Source organism: Tarenaya hassleriana, unplaced genomic scaffold (genome assembly GCF_000463585.1).
Source record: "Tarenaya hassleriana unplaced genomic scaffold, ASM46358v1 Cleome6, whole genome shotgun sequence".
NCBI lineage: Eukaryota > Viridiplantae > Streptophyta > Magnoliopsida > Brassicales > Cleomaceae > Tarenaya > Tarenaya hassleriana.
In genome coordinates, this window is record NW_010968505.1 from 4,071,295 (window position 1) to 4,095,999 (window position 24,705).

At 40.2% G+C, this 24,705-nt stretch overlaps 6 protein-coding genes across 9 annotated transcripts; 4 read left to right on the forward strand and 2 right to left on the reverse strand.

Annotated features, from left to right (window-relative positions):
• Positions 1-23: 23 nt before the first annotated feature.
• Positions 24-1,058, reverse strand: LOC109116048. The gene is made up of 3 exons (XM_019200784.1): positions 869-1,058; positions 639-684; positions 24-254 (listed from the first exon to the last, which is right to left on the reverse strand). The coding sequence occupies exons 1-3, from the start codon at positions 987-989 to the stop codon at positions 251-253; spliced, it is 171 nt and encodes a 56-aa protein (XP_019056329.1). The 5' UTR covers positions 990-1,058; the 3' UTR covers positions 24-250.
• An 874-nt stretch (positions 1,059-1,932) lies between these two features.
• Positions 1,933-2,619, forward strand: LOC104799451 (histone H4). Its single transcript, XM_010521985.2, has one exon. The coding sequence runs from the start codon at positions 1,993-1,995 to the stop codon at positions 2,302-2,304; it is 312 nt and encodes a 103-aa protein (XP_010520287.1). The 5' UTR covers positions 1,933-1,992; the 3' UTR covers positions 2,305-2,619.
• A 733-nt stretch (positions 2,620-3,352) lies between these two features.
• LOC104799452 (histone H4) lies at positions 3,353-3,982 on the forward strand. Its single transcript, XM_010521986.2, has one exon. The coding sequence runs from the start codon at positions 3,434-3,436 to the stop codon at positions 3,743-3,745; it is 312 nt and encodes a 103-aa protein (XP_010520288.1). The 5' UTR covers positions 3,353-3,433; the 3' UTR covers positions 3,746-3,982.
• A 1,123-nt stretch (positions 3,983-5,105) lies between these two features.
• Positions 5,106-8,580, reverse strand: LOC104799453 (receptor-like protein kinase HERK 1). Of its 4 annotated transcripts, none has more exons than XM_010521990.2 (3): positions 8,331-8,487; positions 8,040-8,213; positions 5,106-7,741 (listed from the first exon to the last, which is right to left on the reverse strand). In XM_010521990.2, exon 3 carries the CDS (start codon positions 7,728-7,730, stop codon positions 5,232-5,234), a length of 2,499 nt encoding a protein of 832 aa, XP_010520292.1. In that variant the 5' UTR covers positions 7,731-7,741; positions 8,040-8,213; positions 8,331-8,487; the 3' UTR covers positions 5,106-5,231. The 4 variants fall into 4 exon arrangements, with proteins under 4 accessions (XP_010520292.1, XP_010520291.1, XP_010520289.1 ...); XM_010521989.2 differs by having other exon boundaries at positions 7,983-8,213; XM_010521987.1 differs by lacking the exons at positions 8,040-8,213; positions 8,331-8,487 and adding an exon at positions 8,529-8,580.
• Positions 8,581-10,006: 1,426 nt separating this feature from the next.
• Positions 10,007-12,681, forward strand: LOC104799454 (uncharacterized protein At1g24485). The gene is made up of 6 exons (XM_010521991.2): positions 10,007-10,156; positions 10,283-10,817; positions 11,115-11,632; positions 11,885-11,938; positions 12,060-12,233; positions 12,369-12,681. Exons 1-6 carry the CDS (start codon positions 10,060-10,062, stop codon positions 12,521-12,523), a joined length of 1,533 nt encoding a protein of 510 aa, XP_010520293.1. The 5' UTR covers positions 10,007-10,059; the 3' UTR covers positions 12,524-12,681.
• Positions 12,682-13,886: 1,205 nt separating this feature from the next.
• On the forward strand, positions 13,887-14,677 carry LOC104799729 (uncharacterized protein At1g24485-like). Its single transcript, XM_010522370.1, is given in 4 exon segments — positions 13,887-13,974; positions 14,145-14,279; positions 14,282-14,505; positions 14,507-14,677. Coding segments are annotated over 4 exon segments (618 nt in total).
• Positions 14,678-24,705: the final 10,028 nt, after the last annotated feature.

Here is a 24,705-nt window from a genome sequence, read left to right on the forward strand (position 1 = left end):
TGTTGATCTGAGGAGGTAGCTAAGAGTGGACAAAACAAAACCCATTTCAAACATCAAAGCATTGCTTCACATTATTCAACAGCTCCAAGTGAAAGAGAGAGGAAAAAGAGGTGTTTATTCTTGGTGTGGATGGATGTGGAAGAAGAATGCTCTCTCCTTTCATGTTTATGAGCTAGACTGAGAGCTGAAGAATCATCCTATGTTTCCCGTGAAATGCTTACCCTCAGCTTCTCCATTTCTCTTCCACGGATCAACTGAAACACGGCAACAGAATCATTGGGAGCAGAAAGGGGTTGTAGAATTTGGTGTGTATATATATATGTATAACCATGGAATTCATATACATAACAACCCAAATCATATACTGAGAAATGCAGTTCCATTTCACTTGGGGAACCGACAGAAATCGAAATTCGAGATTCAAGCACAAGGAAAATGTCTGCTAAACGTCTCTAGCCTCCACAGTTCACACATGAATAGACGTCTCCTCTAAGGTCGGTGAGTTCTCACCATTCGACCACATTTCCAAGATCGGATCGGTTCTCAGAGGAAAAACACACGGATACGGATTACCATTAACAGACGTAAAAACTTCTGAAATTGGGGACTTGCAATCGATCGAGTGGGTAAGGAGTTACCTCTTCCTGTGAAGCTGGACGAACTTCGAGTTCTTCGCGTCTTCCTCTGCATATCATCGGCGTTTAATCAATTAGGGTTTCCACAATCACCGATCCGACAACAACCACAAAACACCAGGCGAAAATAACCGACGTAAACTCGGTACAGTTCCATGAACACCGATCAGTGATAAGAAATTACTAATTAGTCGGCTTCGGAGAGAGAGATGGATCCGATTCCGACGACTTACCGGTGAGCCCAGCAGTGAATTTAGTGATGATGGCTCCAGTGATGGCGAAACCGGTGATGAACGGCCAACAACGTTTCCATTCCCTCTTGAAGAACACTGGCCATGGATCGAACAGCCTCATCTCTCTCTCTCTCTCTCTCTCTCTCTCTCTCTCTCTCTCTCTCGGTGATGCGGACGCGCTCTCCCGGGAGATTTTGTTCTCTGACTGCTCTGTATAAAAGTTGTTTTAAATTGGGCCGAAATGATCGGGCCTCACTAATAAATTCTATTAATGGGCCTTGCATAAACCTATCCCAACCCAGCCATGTGGATTAATGTAACTTAACCTCCTGATCTTAATTTTAAATTTTAATTTAACCAATTGTCATATATATATATTTTAAATAATTTTAATTTAAATTTCATGCATCCTTTGAAAGATATTGAATTATAGTAACAATCCTTTTTATAACATTAAGCCCTTTTTTTTTTTAACTATCTCGAGTTGTTTTAGTCGACAAAGCAATATTATCGAGTAATATTATTCAACAAATATATATTTGTAGCTGAAAATTATTCAACAATGTATAGAAAAAAAATTGAATCGATTGACCTTGTAACCATATTATAGTTTTATGGTTTATTCGAATTTCATTTCAGATTCGGTTAATTTATATTCAAATTCGGTTATTTTGATTCTGAAAAAACTATAATCCTTTGGATTATATATTAAATTCGATTTAATTCAATTTAGTTATATAGATTCTATTCGATTACGACAAAATATTTATTTTTAAAAGATGTTTGCGGTTATTCGGCTACTTTATTTGATAAATTCAGATACGATTTTTTTTTATAGAAAATATATAACCATCCAATTTTAATTCAACTTAGAACTCGTACCATAAATATAATCTTGGACCAATGCAAGCAGTCAGCAATCATTGGTGCACTTTACCTTCACGCGGATCGACATTATCAACCGTCGATTGTTTCACATCCAACGGTTAACACCTCACCCTTTTTTCATACTGATCGAGATCGCAGCTGTATGATAGGTATAAAACCCCATCCCACTCTGGATAAAATCCATCTGCAAAATTTCCTCAAATTCGTCGAGAAAAGCCTAATTTTCCCGAGAAAAAATGTCTGGCCGTGGAAAAGGAGGGAAGGGTCTGGGCAAGGGAGGAGCCAAGCGTCACAGAAAGGTTCTGAGAGACAACATTCAAGGAATCACAAAGCCGGCGATTCGGAGGTTGGCTCGCAGAGGTGGAGTCAAGCGTATAAGCGGTCTGATCTACGAGGAGACACGTGGAGTCCTGAAGATATTCTTGGAGAACGTCATTCGCGACGCCGTCACTTACACAGAGCACGCTCGGAGGAAGACGGTGACCGCCATGGACGTCGTTTACGCGCTCAAGAGGCAAGGCAGGACTCTGTACGGATTTGGGGGTTAGGGTTTTGAAGTTTCTAGGGTTTGTATTTTAGACTATGGAATATCTGATGCCATTCCCTCTCCTCGTTTGCCTTGGATTCTGTCTCGTCGATTAGCTTAGGATATGAAACGGATGTCAGTACCGTACGTTTTGCAAGTCATGGGTTTTGTCGATACGCATATGAAATGTGTGAGCGCGGATGTATTGTTGGATTTAGCAGTGCCCAGATCCCAGATGTTGAACAGTTTTGGTCCCCATGAATTGTTAATTTGCAAAGTTTGTAACTTTGAATCGGTTTGGGATACAAATGGAAACAGAGCTTCACTTGCTGAATCATACACTGATATTTTTTAGATATTTTCAAGGCTTCAAGAGGGCATTAGAGTCACCCTTCGAATGGACAAGTTTTATTCTTATGATTTGGCCTTTCGGCGTTCAGTTTCTGCCTTCTGGATTTGAGAATGCCGAAATAATTACTTGAAAAAGGATTGGAAAATGTTATCCTAATTTTGATTCCGATTTTTAAAATAAATATTTATATAATTTCAGAGGTATCAAACCAAATTAAATCGGTTTTGATCAAACGAAAGGGAACATTTGCGGAAACATGACACACTGCCATACATGTTTTTATCATCTCGGGCACTTTTCTTTCCGTTGTCGATGATTTTTGTTATAAACAATGTTGATTTTTTTTTTGGTTTAAGCAATGTTGAAATTGGGAGTGAAGTTAATTTAAATAATTACTTGAAAATTGTAAAAAAATAGGTGCGAAAACTTATTCCCTGAAAATTTTTGGAAGCCCAAAAAACTTGCTCCCTCTGAAATTTTCCCAATTCCGCGCTCCTTTCTTTCTCCCCGCGCACCCAATTTACAAGCGTATCTTAGGAGGCAACTCAGCTAACACAGGGATCAGTACTATCAGCCGTCCATTGGATATAATCGACGGTCAATACGTCATTTATTCCTTCACTCGGATCGTGATCTCCGGCCGTTGGATCTAATCTAAAATCCAAGGGTTCAAATTAAAACCCCCATCTTGCGTATAAATATGAATATGATCTCTCCTTTCATCGCAACCTTTAGAGTCATTCTTCTCTCTGAAACTTGTAAGCTTATTTTCTTGAGAAAATCGTAATTTTCTGGGAAAATGTCGGGTCGTGGAAAGGGAGGCAAGGGGCTGGGCAAAGGAGGAGCGAAGCGTCACAGGAAGGTTCTGAGAGATAACATCCAAGGAATCACAAAGCCTGCAATTAGGCGTTTGGCTCGTAGGGGAGGCGTGAAGCGTATCAGTGGTCTGATCTACGAGGAGACTCGTGGAGTCCTCAAGATTTTCCTGGAAAATGTCATTCGCGATGCCGTTACCTACACTGAGCACGCTCGGAGGAAGACGGTGACCGCCATGGATGTTGTGTATGCGCTCAAGAGGCAAGGAAGGACTCTTTACGGATTCGGTGGTTAGGGTTTCATCTTATTAAAATCTCGTGTTTGTTTTAGGTTTTGTCTTCTGGGTTTTGAGATCTAGCAAATTCCAATCTGGTTGCAGTTGCTGTTTGCCTTTTGATTTTGCTTTATTCTGAAAACTGGATTATAGGGATTTATCGATCTCGACGATGTTATCGTTTCTGTAACTACTCGTTTTCAAATGCCCATGTTTCCGTGTTCGCTTTTGATATAGTGCCGATGGTTCATATTCCAATTATTGGAATGGCGACATGAGATCGATAGAATCGGACAAAACCTGATTTCTTGCGTCTGAACTAATTCAGTTTCAACATTCGGTTATATCCTCCAATGTGTTTATGTAATTTATGTAATACATTTGATCAGATATCCGTTATGAATTTATGGTCAACCAATTTTCATGAAAAGATTTTATTTATTTGTTAGTCATATGTCAAACAATGCCATTATCTCTTGATTCCAGGGAATCACGAGTCTCGCTTTCCAATTGGATTTATTGCTAGCGTGAGATTTTATTGCCTTGCATCTCTCTTTGACATTTTCTCTCTCGTCAGACCCATTATTCTCAGTACCCCAAACGCAGACATATACACAAACAAATAAGTACATGCAAGTGTATGCATACAATCAGAAACGAATTTAAGCCCAACACAGATTTCACAAGTGCCCTGAAAATTTTGACAATGGCATCAAAATGCGTAGATGACTTTGTGAATATAAACAACGTCGTCGTGTGCATCCCACGACGTACGCGACCCTTCACAAGTGGCCGATTGCCGATGCCGGGTTTGTACGATCCATCACCCGCGGTGGAAGCCAACTCTGTGCGGTGGTCGACGACATATTTTGTCGACAAATGTATCTCAGGAGCTACATTTTCTCGTGAAAAGAAGAACCCAATGTCGGCAATGGTGACGTGACTGACCGGAGAAAATGGAGGAAGGGCAAAACGACGTGGTAACGGATGTAAGAAAGTGGATGTCTTGTGGCACCACCACTAAGGTTGATGATGCTGATCTGTTGATTATTAGCGATGAGATTAATAATTTCTAAAATGGAAAATTTACTACTTTTTTTCTAATGTTAATATCTGTGTTTGTCTGTAATCATCTTTTTTCATTGATTCTAAATAAAATCACTCTCAGTACTATCTTCTTATGCTGGGGAATTAGATTGCACTGGATAATGCCAGTCTGGAAGAACAGAAATTGGGCTTGGTCAAGACAAGAAATAGATGATGAGACCAAAGATTTGGAGTTCTACAACTCGACACCGGTTTGGCTAAAATGAAACAAACTGATGTCTGTAAGGATGAAAACATAATCCAGTTTTTGAATGTGGGTGTCTTCGAAGATATGTGATTTTTGAGAATCCAATGTTTCTAAAAAAATGTACAGGAACAACGTGAAAATCCCATTTCTTGTTTCTAAAAATATAAAGCTCAAATCTTTTTGTTTTTGTGGGCATTTCCCAGCTTTCAGAATCTATCTTCCTTCAGATTTCACCAGCTGCGAGAAAACCTTACTCATGGAGACACCCGAGATATCGTCCATGTTCGACTCCTCGAACTGCCCTTCCGCCTGAACATTAGAGCTTGTGTCTCCGTGTCTGAAATTGTTGATCTGAGGAGGTAGCTCTCCGATCATGTTCGTACTGTTGTCTTCCTCAGGATCACCGTCCATGGCCGCTTCCTGTAGCTGCAAAGCATATTCCAGATTCCACAACACATCTCCCATGGATGGCCTGTCCACTCCGAAGTCAGCCAAGCATTTCTCTGCAGTTTCCCCGAACTTCCTTAGCGAATCTGGCTTGATCTTCCCGTGAAGAGCCTGATCAATAATCTGTTCCAACTGTCCCTTCATCTTCCATTTCATTCCCCACTCTGCAAGATTCACCATTTCTCTCGGAAGTGTCGGGTCTATCACTGGTCTCGCGCACAGAACCTCGAACAGAACAACCCCGAATGAATACACATCCGATTTCTCAGTGAGCTGTTGCCTTCGGAAATACTCCGGGTCGAGATATCCGAAACTTCCCTTCACAGCCGTACTCACGTGGGTCTGATCGATCTCGGGTCCAGTCTTTGACAGTCCAAAGTCTGCAACTTTAGCCATGAGACTCTCATCGAGCAATATGTTTGCGGATTTCACGTCTCGGTGAATGACAGCTTTTGAATAACCGGTGTGAAGGTAATGTAGCCCTCTAGCTGCTCCGATGCATATCTCAAGCCTCTGCTTCCACGTCAAGCTAGGAAGGCCCGAGCCGTAAAGATGACTCTTTAATGTTCCGTTCTCCATGTACTCGTAAATCAGTATCATCTCGTTGTTCTCGTCACAGTAACCAATTAGGGAAACCAGATGGCGGTGGCGAAACTGTGACAGCATCTCGATTTCTGTCCTGAACTCTGCAAGTCCTTGCTGAGACTTGGGGTTTCCTCTTTTAGCAGCAACTTTCGTGCCGTCGCTTAGCTCTCCCTTGTAAACTTTCCCAAAACCACCAATCCCGATAACTCGATTCTCATCAAAGCTATTCGTGGCCTCTTTAACGGCTGCAAAGGGTATACGATAACCTACATTGGAAGTTATACTCGCGAGTGTAGTTCCATTTGAGTATCCACTTCCCATTGTACCTGAAGTTGCATTGGTAGACAGAGGAATCCATGTCTTCGAGTGAGCATCTTGGCCATGGCTCCGTTTCCTGTACAACACAAAGAAAGCTCCTAAAACCAGTAATGCAAGCAAAGGGCCAACCGTTGCACCGACGATTAGACCGGGATTTTTCTTAGTTCTTGAACTTCCGGGCACAAATTTCCCGCCACTGAGCTGACCTAATGAGTTATTCATCTTCATGATCTCTAATCCATTCATGATTGCGTTCGGGTAATCAGTGTGAGCAATTGATGGTCCGATGCTCACACGAAGCTTATCAGTATCCTTTGGGGACTGTGTCACGTAATCCATGAAGTATGCTCCGGCCAGATTGTTGGCCAAATATGTGCTGAGATCAAGATCCTCGACAACAGTCTTGGAGTCAACGTAAAGATTGAAATAGAGCTGGTTCAGAGATAAACTCACGATATCGCAGAAATGGAAACGGAGGAAGTACTGAAAACCCGGGTCGACATCGAATACCCAAGTAATGTTGAAATTGCTACCCGGGTCACCTCCCGAGTTCATCTCGGTGCAAGTTCCATAGACAAATCTTGGTGCAGTATCTTCTGTTGCATAACCAGTGAGATATTTAACAGAGTTGATCTTAGATACACTCTTGGCAAGATTCTTCCCGAGGATAAAACCCGAATCAGAAACCCAAGTTCTTGAAAGGGTATCGTTATTAGGCGTAACGAGAGGTCCACCCATGTTAACTCTAGCAACTGTCTCAAGAACCTGCCATGTCAAGCCCTGAAACCTCCCTGGACTTCCTATGAACAAAGCATCATCAGTGATCAATGTGTCTGGAGCAGAGACAACCTCTATGCCGTTCACAAAGGCGAACGAATTCCCCGAGGGAGTAAACGTGAGGACGAGATCATCAGTGGTGACATTCAAAGAGTATTCCTTCACAACTCTGGACTTCACTGTGAAATCAACGAGAAGAACATGCTTTCCTGAAGAAACAGAGAACTTGGCAGAACCCATTTGGAAGTTCTGGTAATTGAATGGATTGAAATGGAGCCGAATCCAGTGCCGGCCTCTACTGACGGGGAAAGTGTACTTGGATACTTCTGTGAACACTCTCGCTGTCTGGTCAATGTCGGAATCGGAATTGCCCGAGTTGCTGCTACTTGCAAGGATTTCTTGAGGACTGGTAAGGAGCTTCGAGGCTAGCTTATCAGACATGAAGACTCGACCAAGAACCGTGGCATTGCTGGGTGATCCACAGTTGATGAGGTAATTATCCAGAGGTATGAATCCATGGCAGATGCAAATCAAGCAAGAAACCGAAGAAATCAAGACGAAAAATCCGAACTTTTCACCACCCATCTGGACAAAAGCTGGAAATTTACAAGAAAACAAGAGAAATTTGTAGAAAAAAAGACTCAATCAGTCAAGATTTAATGGTAAGGCGTCAGCAAAACTAGGGTTTACCGAGTAAACAAAAAGGAACCAGGACCAAAAAAAAAAGAAAAGAAAGAAACGGAAACCTTTCTAAGATCAAGCGAAGAGCTAAAATGACCAAAAAAACAAAACAAGACAACTAACCGATAAATTAAGAAACGAAACAATAAATGTCACCTTTAAGACAAGAAATCCATGAAAGGTAACTGTACTCCAAGGTTTAAGAAAAGGTACCAAATTTCAAGAACAGTTGATGAGCCCACAAACAAAAACAAAAAAAGAACTGAACTCCAAGATTTTGATTGTATTGTTCCCCCCTGATAGATCAAATCTGTATTTGGAACTAAACAGATCCAGCAAAGAACAGACTGGTTACAGGAGATGATGAGTTCCAGTTCCTTATGAACTCTGCAAAAACGAAGAGGCAATATTTTAATGCTTGCCCTATACATACACAACCTACGCATCTATGTCTACATCTATATATATATATATATAGGTTATAGAACGGAGCAGAAGCAATACCTATGAAAACGGCCGGTCTAGGCAAGAATAGGAAAAAATAATTTAAAAAAATGGGTAGAGAGATTTGGAGTAAATAGGGATTGATTTTCCCAGATTTCAAATGGTTTCTGATGGATGAGAGAGAAACAGAGAAGAGAAAAGTGGAAGAAGAAGAAGAAGAAGAAATTACCGGAAAAAAAAATCGGAATGGTAACATACCGAATGAATGTAACATTTCGTTACTCATTATTGCCTTTTTTTATATGCCAAACTATTTTTCCCAAATGGTTAATATCGATTTTCGAAACGAAATAAATATGCTTCATTACCATATATATATATATATAGTTATATGTATAAATTATGTCCACTGGCTATTTTTTTTTTGTGCGTGTGTATCCAAGTTGGGCTTTTACAGAAATGATAACGCTCTTTAACCACCCCATCCATCGTCAGCTTTACGGGAAACTAACATATGTATTATATTTTATTAAAATATAATATAATTATTTAATGCTAACTAAACGACAACTGGAGTCTCGCCGCTGAATATTAATATTACATATTTGGAAGAGTTGGCAGTTAGCGGTATATATATAAATTATAATCTATCAAATAATAAAATCTGGAAACCGTGTGAAAACTATGATCGTCACCGCCTTGTAATATATATTTAAAAATTTATTATCTTTAATTTTATGGCCGATTTTTTGGGCCTATACATATATATCGATAAGCCCAAACAATTGGCATCGCATTTAATTGGGCCTCATTGGATATCGGCCCGATGGCAGGCCTTTGCTCTTCTAGCTTTGGACAAAACCACCGCAGCGTTTTCAGATCCTAAACTCGCACAGCCTGCCGTTTGTCCTTCTCTCCCGCCTCATCGTCTCCCGTCCCGTTTACGTGATTTATTTATTTTAGTTCACTAATTTTTCTTTAACTCACAAAAATAAAAGAGATGTCTGATTCTCACACGAATAATTTGCATGTATATATACACACACATATATATATATATATGTATAAGATATCAGTTATAGGATAAATTACATATATATATATATATATATATAATCCATCCTCCATAAAATGCGGAGAAAACGGAGCACACGAAATTTGACCAATATATATATATATATATATATATACGGTGGCAGTGCACATGTAAAGAGATAATCATAATGGACCAGAGCCGTTGACATAATAAAGCTGCGCCGAATAATTCCGAAGACTTTGACTTTTGACAAAATCTTCCAATTGTAATTGTGAACCAAAACATGTACAGCCCATCACATTATATTAACTAACATTTAATGAAATTACAGATAATAACTACAAGTTGACATATCAGTCAAAGTCAATTTGTTTTTCACACGATTTGCTTGGAATTACAATAAACTTCGAGTGGATCAACTAATAATTAAGACCATGGATTCTGTCTACAATGAATAGTTGTGAACATTTAATTTCTATTATGAAATGCCAGACACACCCGCCTATATATATATATATATACACATGATATAAATTAAGGCCCAAAAATAAATAATTCAAAAGGAAATTCGCTTCCCCATTCAGAACCTCCCCTTTAGAGTACCTAAGAGAACAAAATTATTAATAAATACGCGTATAAAGTTATTAAAAAAATGCAACTATGCAAGTGTATGCATGCACGATATATATACACACACATATATAAATTCATGCGCGTGTATATATGTAGATAACAATCGCAAATCAACTAACGATGATCAGACAGTTCACAACCATGGCTGCTTCAACTCGGCTTCTTCTTCTTCTCCTTGTTCTTCTACTCTCTCTTTCCGCCATTTCTCTCGCGGACAGTGAGTAATCACAAGCTATAATCATTAATATCTATTTATCTTACGTTTATTGTAATCAAATCTCTCATATATAGTTTCTGAAATTCCCTTTTGATAATTAATCTTCACTAACTTTGGAGATTTCAGACATAAGCATCGACTGTGGAACCACCGGTTCATACGTGGACGACAATAACGTTACATGGGTCGGCGACCAAGGCTTCATCACCGCCGGCCAGACTGCCAAGGTTCCGGATTCCATAACGGACACCGTTTCCAAAGCCCTAACCACTTTACGGTACTTTCCGACCGGTCAATCCAACTGTTACTCCAACGTTCCGGTCAAAACCGGCGGGAAAATCCTCGTGAGGACGACGTTCTACTACAGTAACTACGACGGAAAGTTCTCCTCGCCGACTTTCGACGTCGTCTACGCCGAAAAACACCGCGACACGGTCACCACTTCGTTGATTGACGGGGACTACACTTTCTCGGAGGTTATATTTGTCCCCGACAGCGGGAACATCAGTGTCTGTCTTGTCCGTACATCTCAGGCGGACAACCCTTTCATATCCGCCATTGAAGTTGTGAGCTTGGACGCTGGCATGTACAGTGATCTTGGTACGGACGAAGGTTTCATTGTCCGACAAAGATTCGCGTATGGCGCTAAAGGACTTATAAGGTACATTTACCATATGAAAAAAAGTGTAAATAATTCCTTACTATTTAGATTTATATAACACATAAATCTGCAATTTATATAACACATAATCAAAACTTCTGAACCAGAATACCTTGGTTGATGTCTACATGTTAAGCCGAGCCATGCATGATCCTTTTGTTCTGTTCTTGCAGTTTTGTTCTGTTCGATTTTGATTCGGATAGCATTTTTTCCGGTTTCTTGCAATTTTCCGGTCTGATTCGTCTCCGTTTTGATTTACGATAACATTTAATTCCCCTTCTTGCAATTGTTTTTCAGCTATCCATTGGATCCTTACAGTAGACTATGGGTTGCACCACCGTCCAACTTTTTAATTACCGAGCTCTCGACCACCGCAGCATCGATAGACACATCCACGGCCAAGAACAAGCCGCCGGAGATTGTTATGGGGACAGCTTGGTCGGCCGATGGCCTAACACTCTCCGACGACACTCTCCCCAGCGCCGGAATTCCGGTGTACCTAGCGATGTACTTCTCCGAGACCCAGAATCTTGGTCCGAACGAGAAACGATCGTTCAACATTTACGCCGACGACAAGCAAGTGGGTTCGGGCCCGGTCGTGCCTGTGTTCGGGAAAGCGACGCAAGTGGTCGTGAGAGGCGTAGTGCTTAGCTCGGCTTCTCAGCTCGTGTTTCGATCCACCGGTGACTCGACTCTGCCGCCTCTCATCAATGCCTTGGAGTACTATTCAATAAGTGGCAGCCAAAGTGGAGGAGGAGGAGGAGGAGGAGGATCGGGCACAGATGGAGGCGCAGGGCAAAAAGGTGGATCTGAAGGTTTGTTATTATATATTATTATAAAGATATATATTATCGTAATTAAATATATATAGAGAGAGTTTTATTCAAGGAATAACCCAGATCTTACAAAAAAATTCGATGGCATAAAGTATATATTAACCTAGTATAACCGATGGCGACGATATGTGACCTTTCTGTCACGATCATATTAGTTGAACTATTCTATGTGCGATATATAATTTTTTTTATATAAATCTTCAAACTCTTTCTTTGTTGATCTAAATTAAGGTTCGAGTGGCACGAACAAAGGAAGCAGAGCAGGAGGAAACAATATAGTGGGAGGTTTGTGGTCATCCATTTTCTCAAGATTCTGTGATATAATTCGTTCGGACATATTAATGGAAAAAACGTTGTTGAAAAGTATACATACATCTTTAATAAGATCATATCCATGTATGTATAGGTGGGTCGAGCAATGGACCGACCAAGAAGAAGAAGAACAATGCAGGCCTCGTAGCGGGGGTTACACTCGGATCGGTGTTTGCTCTTCTCTCGGCTTTGTTTGGGTTTTTCTTCGTAAAGAAACGTAAACCAACGCCGAGGCCACAACAACCTGCGGTCGCAGTTCCAGTCGCAGGTAAACCACGTTTTGCAAAATCTTGATTAATAAATAAAAATGTTTTATCCAATATTCCATTCGGTCCAATATTCGATATTGTAATTAGGGTTTGGAATAATACAAATATAAATGAAATTGATGTTTTATTGGCAGGTGGAGGGACAGGAGCAACTCCTCTAGTTGGGCAAGGGGGATTGCAAAACGGCGGTAACCATCCGACGAACGAGGTCGACATGAACGACATCGAGGACCTGATCGGTGCGAACTATTCGTACGTGGCGAACGATGATCTCCGTCACCCGGGATAGCCAATCTCGTTTATGCGTAATTGCATGCATCATGCATGCATGAATTCTAGTATTTTGCTTTTATGTTTTTTTTTTCCCTTCATGACATGATTGTAATATCATGTCTGATTAAATTAATTTGATCGATTGATATGAGGTCCAAAAAGTAATTGAGGTTATATCTAATAGAAAATGAAACACCGGACACCTTAAAACAAAAAAAAAATTTCGTATAAGAATATACATATATATATAATATATAATTGGAATACAATAAGAAGAAAAATTAATTTCGATATATCATCCTCGTCTTGATCTACCATTTTCGTAATAAATGTAAATAATTATTAGTCAGCGGCGATAAGTTTATGTTTTAACTGTTCTAATGGACAGCAAAAAATTGCCATTGACTAAATGATTAAATTCGGCGTCTCCCTTGCAAAATCCGTTGACTTAGAAAAAAATATATATATCAATAGGGTTATCTAAATAAATACTGATAAATAAAACAAGTGGAGATATATATGCCAACTAAAATATATAGTGTTTAATTTATGTAGTATAATATACCAACTAAAATGAGTTTTTAATTGCTATTATAAACCATCACTTACCAACACATAGTTTCTATAAATTAAAATACAATAAAACCGGAATATACCCTCAAATATTACATATCGATGAAGTCCACGGTATCAATTGTATTGTGGCTCCAAATGCACCACTGTCCTGCCGCGTGTATATATATATATATATATGGTCCACTTGCTAATCCCTCTCCACGTTGGAGGAAAATGAGTCATACATTTAACAAGTGTATAAATGTTTATGGTAATCCAGGGATTACACAATGTTGTAATAGTAAAATTAATTTTAAACGTGTTTACGACATGAGATAACAAAATTCAAAGTACAAAACAGTATAATATTTTATATATAGATTGAATGATTTTTTAGTTATAATTTGAAAAGAAGATATAACGTTGCAGATAATTAACATCTGCATAAAAATTATTGATTAGCGAGAGAATTACGGTTTCACATTTCACAAACGACAAAACGTGAAAGCCTATTACCCACCATCTAATTTTATAACGCATTTTCTGTTATTATTATTCTTTAAATTCTGATACATTATATATACACACACATATACATACACATGCGCACACACAATAATTTCAATTGCCTGGATGTCTAGAGCATGTTACAATAGAAATATATATAGTTTGAACGAATCGCGGAACAATAGAAAGGTCTAATTAAGGAATGTACAAATTCCCAAATGGCAATAAATATATCAATCAACAGTACATATATATATATATATATACACACAAGTTCATGCGTGTAGTACGCAAATGGTGTCGGAGAAGAATCGGCCATGGCTGCTTACACTTTTCTTCTTCTCCTACTCTCAATATCCACCACCATCATCATCATCATCATCATCATCCCATCTCTCGCCGATAGTGAGTAGTTACAAATTACATTATTATTAATCACACATTTACATTTAACGTAACACATTTTTCGATTTCACAAAACAAAGCTTTTATTTCTTCATTACCATGACGTACGTATACGTACTTATGCATGAACATGAATATTTTTTTGGTGAAAACATGAATATTTCCTTCAGACATAAGCATCGACTGTGGAACATCAGGCTCCTATGTAGACGACAACGGCGTAAAATGGGTCGGGGACAAAGGCTTCATCTCGACCGGCGACTCTTTCAAGGTTTCCGCCACCGTCTCGAAAAGTACACTCAGCACTCTCCGACCGGAGAAAGCAACTGTTACTCCGACATTCTGGTCAAAAAAGGCGCGAAAATCCTCATGAGAACGACGTTCTTCTACGGCAACTACGACGGCCTATTCTTGTCGCCGACATTCGACGTTGTTTACGGCGGAAAACACCGAGTCACCATCGTAATATCTTTGTTTCTCGAGAATTACTACTTCTCGGAGGTTATATTTGTTCCGGAAAACACCGAGACATTCGAGCGTTTGTCTTGTTCGCACGTCTCCCATTCTAAATCCTTTTATATCGTCTATCGAAGTTATAGGCCTGGATGACGACATGCACGGCGATCTTGGTCCGAACAAGGGATTGATCCTCAAACGAAGATTTGCGTACGGTGCCAATGTTCTTGTAAGGTATGCATACTAGGACTACTTCTTCAATCGAAATTAATGTACGTATTAATGGATCGGTGAATGTTATTATCCCTTTGATATTCTTTTTTCAAAAACAGTTTTTTTTTTATGTTAGATTGTTTTCAATAACCTAAATGACCAACGCTACATCACATTTTAGACATGTATAATAATTTTTTTTAATTAGATTTATTTTATATGATCTATTAAAAATGTAAAACAAAATGATTATATGTAGATACCATTTTTGTATTTTTTCCATTTTAACCACGGGCGGAATTTGATTTTTTTTTTTGGTAAACGGTAAATTCTATTAAATACAACTGTTGAGATACAACGAAGAGACTTTAAGTTACATCAGCCTAATAAGCCAAAAGTTCAGGAGCCAAACATCATAAAGGATCAAAGTTACGGAACCAAAAAGACATGATAGTATCCCCTGCAGCGGGAGGTGATAAATCGGCCTAAACCGAGGAAAGCTTCCGTCGAGTGAACCGAATAACGTCCTTACGAGTCACCTCAGCTGGCCGAGACTCAGATCGGTGGATTCTCGAGTTCCTTTCCGTCCATATCATGTATATAGATGTCTGGAAAAGAAGTAAAATCATATACTTGACAGACCTTGGACATACACAAGAGTTCAACCACAACAGAGTTTCCTCCAAGCAATGGTGCCCCGACGTAGAGAACGACGAGTGATTCAAAACACCTGGCCATATATGGTCAGAGTAGGAGCATCGAAAGAAAAGATGAGAAACAGTTTCATCCTCGTCACCACATAAGGCGCAATAAGTCGGTGTGTTAATCCCCCAAGCATTCATCCTATCACGTGTTGGGATCCTGTTCCTAACCACAAGCCATGTCATGAAGGAATGTTTAGGGACAGAACGAGCAAACCAGACTACATTCTTCCACGGAACACGGGGTGGCGCCGGGTAAAGTGTCAACCATGTAGACTTCGTGGAAAACGGCGGTAGTTGAGAGTCCAGTTGCATTCCCGACCAATAGAACCGATCAGGGCTGCTACTATCTCTCGGAAGAGGGTGAGCAATAAGGGCTTGGTGAATAGATACAGCAACGTCCGATCGCGCCGGGTGGAGGAGCCAACCATCGGACGAGGTCGCCTCTGCAACCGTCGAAGCCAGAGGAACGCCAAGCAATCTAGGGCCCATTGAACTTGTCACCAAGATAAGGGAACCAAGAGGAAGCCATGAGTCATACCAAAACATACATGTTTCCCCGATCGCGCCGGGTGGAGGAGCCAACCATCGGACGAGGTCGCCTCTGCAACCGTCGAAGCCAGAGGAACGCCAAGCAATCTAGGGCCCATTGAACTTGTCACCAAGATAAGGGAACCAAGAGGAAGCCATGAGTCATACCAAAACATACATGTTTCCCCATTGCCCACCCGACAACGAAGAAGAGATCTGGTTGTTTGCCGAAGCTTCAGCAGCTTGTGCCATGCCCAACTTCCCTTCCCACGTTCTCGGAGCGACCAGAAATGCTTCCCACGGATGAAATATTTTTTTTTCTTTTTTTTCTTTTTCTTTTTTCATTTTGGGTTATATTCTTTAGACCACGCAACTATTTTCAAATTTATTAGTCTCATTTTTGTGAGATCCACAATTTTACATTTACGTGTTGATCTAGTTGACATAATCCGGTTACGTTTCTGAAACGACGGAATCCATTATGAAAATGGAGACAGATATATAATCTTTACGGTTTATTTGACTCGCTCTTGAATCAAGAGCATGTTAAATTCAGAATTTCAATGTTTTTTACACTTTAATCTTGGTGATATATTATATAATTTATTGGATAAATTCAAGTTTTGGTTTGGTAGGTTCGGTCTTGATCCGGTTTACTGAATTTCATCTAACCTCAAAAACCGCATATTTCTTCAGCTACCCTTCGGACCCTTACGGCTTACAGTATGATATGGCTCATACCACCTTGGGACTTCTCGTTAGCCGTACTAACGAGTACGACCTCAACGATAGACGTGTCAGGTGCACCGAACAAGCCACCAGAGATAGTTCTAAGGACGGGTTGGTCCGCCAAATACATAAAACTCGTCGACCCGACTCTGCCACTAAGGGGAATACCTGTTTACTTGGACATATATTTCTCGGAGCCACGGAGCATAGGACAGTCACTGAAACGTTCGTTCAACATTTTATTCGGCGGCAAGCAAGTGGGTTTAGGTCCAGTCAAACCGGAGTTCGGGAAAGCAACGCAGGTGGTCGTGAGAGACGTGTTGGCTAGTTCAAATACTGAGCTCTTGCTCGAGTCAAATGCCGGTTCGAGTTTGCCTCCATTCATCAATGCTTTGGAGCTCTATGCCATAAGCGATTCTACTTCAAGCGGCGGAGGAGGAGGCAAGAATAACGACGGATCTGAAGGTTTGTTTTGGACAATTATTCGTATATTAAATTTAAAAAATATCAGAAATTTTTTGAATTTGTAATTTGGTGCAATATTAATTACTGATTTTGCAGAGGTGACAATTAATTTCCAAACTTGCAAAATTGAACATGCTAATTACTAAACTTGTTAAACAGTTTTATAATCGTCATCAGCGTTAATTGGACAAAAAAAATACGTTGACCGATCCGACGTAGCGCGTGACGTGTCGAACCAACTCAGAAAATTGATTTCATGTATGCAATTCCTGGTTTTTCAATAACATGGGAGTTGGGTCTTAAGGCTCATTGGCGGAGAAATAGAATCCTCTCCTTGAGAAGGAGGCTTCGGTCTCTTATTCAAAACGAGGCGTTTTGTGATTTAGGGTTAATACCCTATTTGGTGTTATTCGACGATGCACGGTGCTCGAGGGAGATAAAGGGAGATGCGATCGCAGAGGCGATCGTGAGGGAGAAAGAAAGAGATCTCGGAGATGGAGGAGCCTCGGCGACGCCGGAGCTCGGAGACGGCCAAGGAGAGAGGTGAGATTGAAGGTCTTGGTAAGAGCCTTCTGGTTCTCAGTTGTTGTTGGGTCACACGGGATTAGGGATGTCAAAAGGAGCCGAACTCGTGAGCCGGCTCCCGGTTAGCTCCTTTATGACCGAGCCGAGCCAAAGAAATTTGAACCCGAATAATAAACGAGCTGAACGAGCCGGCTCGTGACGAGCCGAGCCTAGACGAGCTGGCTCGGGCCGCTCACGAGCTAGCTCGTGATCTCAAAAAAAAAAAATTAGGGTTTTAGATTTTAACCTCTTTTGTTATGTTTGCCCGCTTCCTCCCTCCTCTCTCTCTCAGTTTCGCAGACTTTTTTTTTTCTTGCTTCTCTCTCACTCTCAATCTCGGATTCTCGCCGGTTGCTGCTCGCCGAGATCGCTGTCACCAGTCTCGGTCTCGATCCTGCCTCTCTCTCTCGGTCTCGCTCACTCTCGGACTCTCGGACTGTCGAGATCTGTCTCTCGCTCCCCCCTCTCGGTCTCGCTCACTCCCGAACTGTCGAGCTCTCGCCTCTCTCGACCCATCGAGCTCTGCCAGTCTCTTTCGCCAGCGATTTCGACTCGCTCAGGTCCGACTCATACTCTCTCTTTCACCATCGATTTTGATTGTCTCTCGAATGTTTCTGTTAGTTCATAATTCATGTTTGTTTGTTGTTCTGTCTTGAATGTTTCTGCTTCTTTTCATGATTCATCGATTGCGTCTATCTTGAGTGTGTATGTTGATATATTGTATGTTTATAATCTGTGTACAATATTTACAATCTGTATGTGTATGTTCATATAATGTATGCATATAATCTGTAACGTATGGATTTATTATTGCAGATGGATTCAAGGGAAGATTTGGATGGAAGTAAAGAGATGGATACAACACAACAAGAAGAGACTCAGAATACGGTAATTGGGGATAGTCAAGCAACTGTAAGTTCTAGAAAGAGGCGAAGAAAATTAACATCTGAAGTGTGGAATCATTTTACAAGGATTAGTGAAACACAGGTTCAATGTGATCATTGCAAACAAACATATACCCAGAGGCATGATGCACATGGAACTTCTACTATGAAAAGACATGTAGAGCATTTATGTCGTAAGAAGCCGTTGTGTTTGGATTTGAGGTCTGTGATTAGGGATGCCGAGGGAAATGTTAGAATAACGAAGAAGTGGAATCAGAAAATAGCCGAGGAAAAGTTAACAAAGTTCATCGTAACTCATGACCTTCCTTTTACTTTTGTGGAGTATGATGGTTTAAGAGATTGGATCAACTATATGGTTCCCGATTTTAAGTTTTGTGGTAGAAATACTATGGCTACTCGGGTTGAACAATTGTATTTAGATGGCAAAGAAAGAATGAAATCTGATTTGGAAAAGATTCCAAGTAGGATATCTTTGACCTCGGATTGTTGGACGGGCATCGATACTGTAGGATATATATGTTTGACGGCTCATTATGTTGATGAAGATTGGAAGTTGACCAGCAAGATTTTGTCTTTCATAGATTTGCCTCATCCACATACCGGTGAAGCGTTAGCTACTAAGATTCATGATTTACTGAAGGAATGGGGGATAGAGAAGAAGATTTTCACCATTACGTTAGATAATGCTTCGGCAAATGATTGTTGCCAAGAGATTTTGAAAGAGAGGCTTTGCTTAGATAACAATTTATTGTGTGATGGTGAATTCTTCCACATAAGATGCTGTGCACATATACTTAATCTCATTGTGCAAGATGGTTTAAAGACACTTGGTGATGCTGTATCTAAAATTAGAGATAGTGTAAGGTATGTGAAAGCTTCAAAAGGAAGGATGGATGTTTTTGAGAGTTGCATAGAAGGTGGTGGTAGTGCTGTCTTGACTACGGATGTACCTACTAGATGGAACTCTGCGTTTATTATGCTTGAGAAGGCATTAAAGTATCAACGAGCCTTTGCTAGATTGAAAGTGATTGATAAAGGTTATAAGCATTGTCCTTCGAGTGAAGAATGGGGTAGAGCGGAAAGAATATGTGAGCTACTACAGCCTTTTTACAAGATCACGGTCTTGATGTCTGGTTCAACTTATTGTACCTCAAATCTTTATTTTGGACAGATTTTTAAGATTGAAAAGTTGCTGAAGAAGAATGTGGCTAGTAGCGATGATCATATTAGAATGATGAGTTTGAGAATGCTAGACAAGTTCAACAAATATTGGGAGCATTACAGCGTTATACTTGCTATGGGTGCCATAGTTGATCCGAGATTCAAGTTACAATTCTTGAGGCGTTGTTGGAATGAGCTTGACGGAGAGAGTGCAAATGAGAAGTTAGAATTTCTCAAGACAAAGTTGTACATGTTGTACAAAGAATATCAAACTATTGTAAGTGACAAACTTACTACAACAACAAACGCAAGTTCATCTCGTAATGTCACTACTCCAAATGCAAGTTCATCACGCTCTGTTTCTATGATTGATATACTTGATGTAAGTATCTTACATATGTATTTTTATAATAGTTTTTAATTTGAACTTTTTCTAACAGTTCTTTTTAAATTTATAGGATTACTTTGATTTGGATGATCCCGATATTGAAGGAGAAAGGGAAAGATCCTATTTGGACATTTATTTGGATGAAGAAAGATTGAGAGTGGTGGATTTTCATGATTTGGATGTTTTGGGATATTGGAGAGATAATAGACATCGGATGCCCGATGTTGCTCTTATGGCCGCTGATATTTTAAGCATTCCCATTACCACGGTGGCTTCAGAATCATCATTTAGTATCGGTTCCCGTATCTTGAACAAGTATAGGAACCAACTTCTCCCTTCAAGTGTGCAATCGTTAATATGTGCTAGGTCTTGGTATAAAGGTTTTTCAGAATTAACGGGTAAACATTTATATTTATTCTTCTGTTTTGATTTATTCAATATAATTATGTAAGTTACTAACATATCTTTTTGGTGTTGAAGTTGTCAACAATGCAAGTGGAAATCAAGGCGACAATGGAGGTGGAAGTGATGATGCAACAAATCTGAATTGAATGCACGATATATTGTTGTTGGATGGTTGGTGACTTGGTTGGTGAATGTTCTTTTGTCATATGTTGAAACTTGAAATTGTTATGTTGGTTGGTAATTGGTATTCTGATTTAGACAAGGTTTTATATTTTTGGACATGGATAGATTATGATTTTGGATATGGATTATGATTTGGACATGATTTTATGATTTCAGACATACATTATGGTTTAGGATATGTTCTTTTTATGTTGGTGTATCTTTTGGATATAGTAGTATATAATTTCAGATGTTTTTGAAGGGATATAGATAAATTTGGTTCTGGCTCGCGAGCTAGCTCGCGAGTTAGAGCGACTTGGGCCGAGCCAGAATTTTCTTGGCCCGAATATAAACGGGCTTAACGAGCTGGGCTGAAAACGAGCTGGCTCGTGATGAGCTGGTCCGAGCTGGGCCGAGCTGGCTCCTTTGACATCACTACACGGGATCCTAGACCGCCGGTTCAAAACAGTGCTAGGATCTGGTCCGCGGACTTACGCAGCGGAATTGGCGTTCAAAACGATTTTGAACCGTCCACGGACCAATCTTTCGATGAAAAACTTCTTGAGGAGAGAAATCTAAACTTTGATTCAAAATCTTGATGCGGTTAGATGATCACAACCTAGGTGTTGAAAGAGCCAACATCCTCTTGAGTAGTCCACACCCTTGGGATGGTTTCCAACACTTGGGAACTAGCTTGCTAGAGTTTGAAGAGATCAAATCTCTTGTGTGAGTGTTCAAGAACACTTGGGAGAGTTTCTCTCTCTCTCTAAACCTTACCTTATGTTTGAGAATGATTGAGAGAGAGTCTTAGTTCGTCTCACCTGCTTCCCACCAAGAAAAGGGGAAGAAAAGACGCACTTTGGGTTTCTGACGCTTGGTCCGGGGCTGACCAACGTTTGGTCCGCCGGACCAAGCACGCAAAACTCGCGGAATAGTTTGGTCAGGTTCTTGGTCCGGAGCTGATCAACATTTGGTCAGGCGGACCAAGACCATTTCACTGCCGACAGTCCGATATTTTCGCGATCCGGCGGACCAGAAACTTGGTCCGCCGGACCAGCCGAACTCCGGACCGTGCCCTCAGTCCGCCTGACTTGTTGGTCCGGCGGACCAAGATTTCGGTTCGCCGGACCAGCCGAACTCCGAGCTAACGCGAAAACGCTTAGCCTGACTGGTCTGGTCCGCCGAACCAACATTTGGTCAGCTCCGGACCAGACTAATTTTTCGACCAATTATTATGTTTCTCCCAACTCTGTCTGGTCCGGCTTACCAACTCCTGGTCAGCTCCGGACTAGGCCTCAAAGACGGAGAAAAATCCGATTTTTCTCGTTCGTTCGATCCCGTCCATACACGTCCATCCCATATGTATGTGACCCTTTAGGCTCCTTCGAATACGGCAGTAAACGCGAGATCCAATCTCGCTTTACAAATCATAAGCGGTCTCTAGCAAGACATTATGATTACCCGTATCGGAAAGAGTTAGATGTCGTCTAACCGAAAAGCCAGAGAAGTTGTAACGATGATTCTCTTTGTCTCACGATATCATAATCGAACTCATAGTTCGAATGCTTTGTCATATCTCGAGTAGACTGTAAGAGATAGATGACATTTATCTATAGTGCGACCACACATTTCTACAGTCTCACTCTTACGACGGGCCCAAGCGGTATCTCTCTCTTTCGAGAGGGACAAAGTTTCATCTTGACTATCTACTATCCACTACATGATTCGTAATGTATCCGAGCCACGCCTTTATAATCATCCGGTTAAAGACGATGTTTGATGCAATCAAAGTACATTACTCGTCATGATGGATACAATAGATATCTCAGGTCTGAGGATCTAAAGTGAACCATCAAGTGAGATTCAAGTCATGGATAAAATCCAATCGACAATCTCACGCGAGTCATCCAGTCACTTGTTCCAAACAAGTACTCGTGACCGTGATCCGTATCCAATACACATGATCATCACCATGATCATCCATCACGCCTCATGTTAGTCTTAATTCATCATTGCTCCCACAATGAAAATCGACAAAGGAATTTAGGATCATTCATAATGGTCCATGGATGTCATTATTTATCAAATATGCAAAATAAATAATGAACAAACGATACATTCATCCAATAAATATATCGTATCATACATGGTTCTCATATCGTATGATCATACTAGAGCATCATATCCATCAGTTGTATCTCAAGGGCTGTCATGTTTTTCCGATTCTTTCTTGGAGTGAACCTCCGGTGTTTATGGAGGTCGCCGGTTGTTGGTTTCTCTTGGTTCTTCTAGTGGATTCGTCGGCACCGTCCGGTCGAGATGTAGGTCCGAGATTTATCTCGGTAACCGAACTCGTTAAAATCTCCGGTGTCTTTTCTACTTCTTGCACGAACGAGCGTCAGAGTGAGTGGCCAAATAACGAACAAAACCTTCGGGGAAATGTGCCATCATCAATGGGTTTGCCGGCAAGAAAAACCGTGTTTAATCGAACCGGTCTAGTCGACGGCTCAAGCAGCGGTCGCATATCTCGGTTTACTATTCAATCGGTTCGATTAAACACGGTTTATCGAAAAACCGGAAATTGCATACGTGGCATCAATTTTCTGAGTTAACTCGACACGTCATGCGCCACGTCGGATCGGTCAATGCGTTTTTTTGACCAATTAACACTAAGGACGATTATGGAACTATATAACAAGTTTAGTAATTACCATGTTCAATTTTGTAAGTTCGGGAATTAATAGACATCTCTGCAAGTTCAGAAATTAATATTCCACCAAATTACAAGTTAAGAAAATTTCAGGTATTTTTTACGTATAAAAAAATCTCATTTCTTATTAACTTGAATGAACAATATATATATATATATATATATATATATATATATGCATATCTTAGGTTAGGGAAAAAACCCTAAAAATTTCTGAACTTGTATTTTGGAGTAATATTAATTCCTAAACTTGTAGAGGTGTCTATTAATTCCCAAACTTGCAAAATTGAACACGTTAAATCCTGAACTTGTTAAACGGTTCCATAATCGTGCATAGCATTATTTGGTCAAAAAAACGAGTTGACCGATCCGACGTGGTGTATGACGTGGTGAGCCAATTCAGAAAATATCCGCCACGTCGGATCGATCAACTCTTTTTTTTTACCAAATAATATTATGGATGATTATGGAACCGTTTAACAAGTTCAGAATTTAACGTGTTCAATTTTACAAGTTTGGGAATTAATAGACATCTCTACAAATTTAAGAATTAATATTACTCCAAAATACAAATTGAGGAATTTTTAAGTTCCCCTGCCAAGATTTAAAGATTGTTGTGTGGCGTATAGGAGCTAGTGGAGGGATCGAAGAAGGTGCGTCCACATGGAACGGGAGCAGTCCACGTGGCAAGTCAAAGCGCGAATGAACAGAGCATGACCGACATCGACAATCCGATCGGTGTCAACGACTCTTACGTGGTGCATGGCCATCCTCATTAGCCGTCGCATCACATATATACACACACACACACATATGTACCACTCGGACAGATTTGTTTTTTTATTCGGGTTTCTATAGTTATTTTTCTGTTTTTTCAAACTAATAATTTTATAAGAATACTAAATCATTATTTTGTGTGTGTGTGTGCGTATATATGGGTAACCTTATTTTTTTTATTATTTAAAATGACAAGGGTAAAATTGATGGAAATATTATAAATTGACTTGATGGGCATATGCTAGTTTTCCGGCACAAAAATTATCATATAATATGAATATTGTGATAGTAAGCGAATTTGACTACACACGACACGACTTATTAATTCAAAAACACACTGGCACGTGTCACACATGGGCTTAGAGGCCCATTACCGTATATGGGTTTCAATTACAGCTCAATATGACTCACTTGGCGAAGATATAATTTTTTTTGGCCCAAATCAATATTATGGCCTAACAATGACAGCATACTTACATGGTAGAAAAACGGCAAGCCGTTTGCGCGTTGGCCTATGGAATGCATGTCGTTCCGACACGGAATGTTCTTGAATGCGCAAGAACA

Bases quoted from the DNA above. Each gene is read 5' to 3' on its own strand.
- LOC109116048 (XM_019200784.1), bottom strand. From the start codon at position 989: ATGAGGCTGTTCGATCCATGGCCAGTGTTCTTCAAGAGGGAATGGAAA. The intron at 685-868 runs GTAAGTCGTCGG...GATGATATGCAG, and splicing joins ATTCACTGCTGGGCTCACCG to AGGAAGACGCGAAGAACTCG.
- LOC104799451 (XM_010521985.2), top strand. From the start codon at position 1,993: ATGTCTGGCCGTGGAAAAGGAGGGAAGGGTCTGGGCAAGGGAGGAGCC.
- LOC104799452 (XM_010521986.2), top strand. From the start codon at position 3,434: ATGTCGGGTCGTGGAAAGGGAGGCAAGGGGCTGGGCAAAGGAGGAGCG.
- LOC104799453 (XM_010521987.1), bottom strand. From the start codon at position 8,556: ATGAGTAACGAAATGTTACATTCATTCG. The intron at 7,742-8,528 runs GTATGTTACCAT...GTAAATTTCCAG, and splicing joins CGAAATGTTACATTCATTCG to CTTTTGTCCAGATGGGTGGT.
- LOC104799454 (XM_010521991.2), top strand. From the start codon at position 10,060: ATGATCAGACAGTTCACAACCATGGCTGCTTCAACTCGGCTTCTTCTT. The intron at 10,818-11,114 runs GTACATTTACCA...ATTGTTTTTCAG, and splicing joins GGCGCTAAAGGACTTATAAG to CTATCCATTGGATCCTTACA. The intron at 12,234-12,368 runs GTAAACCACGTT...TTTTATTGGCAG, and splicing joins GGTCGCAGTTCCAGTCGCAG to GTGGAGGGACAGGAGCAACT.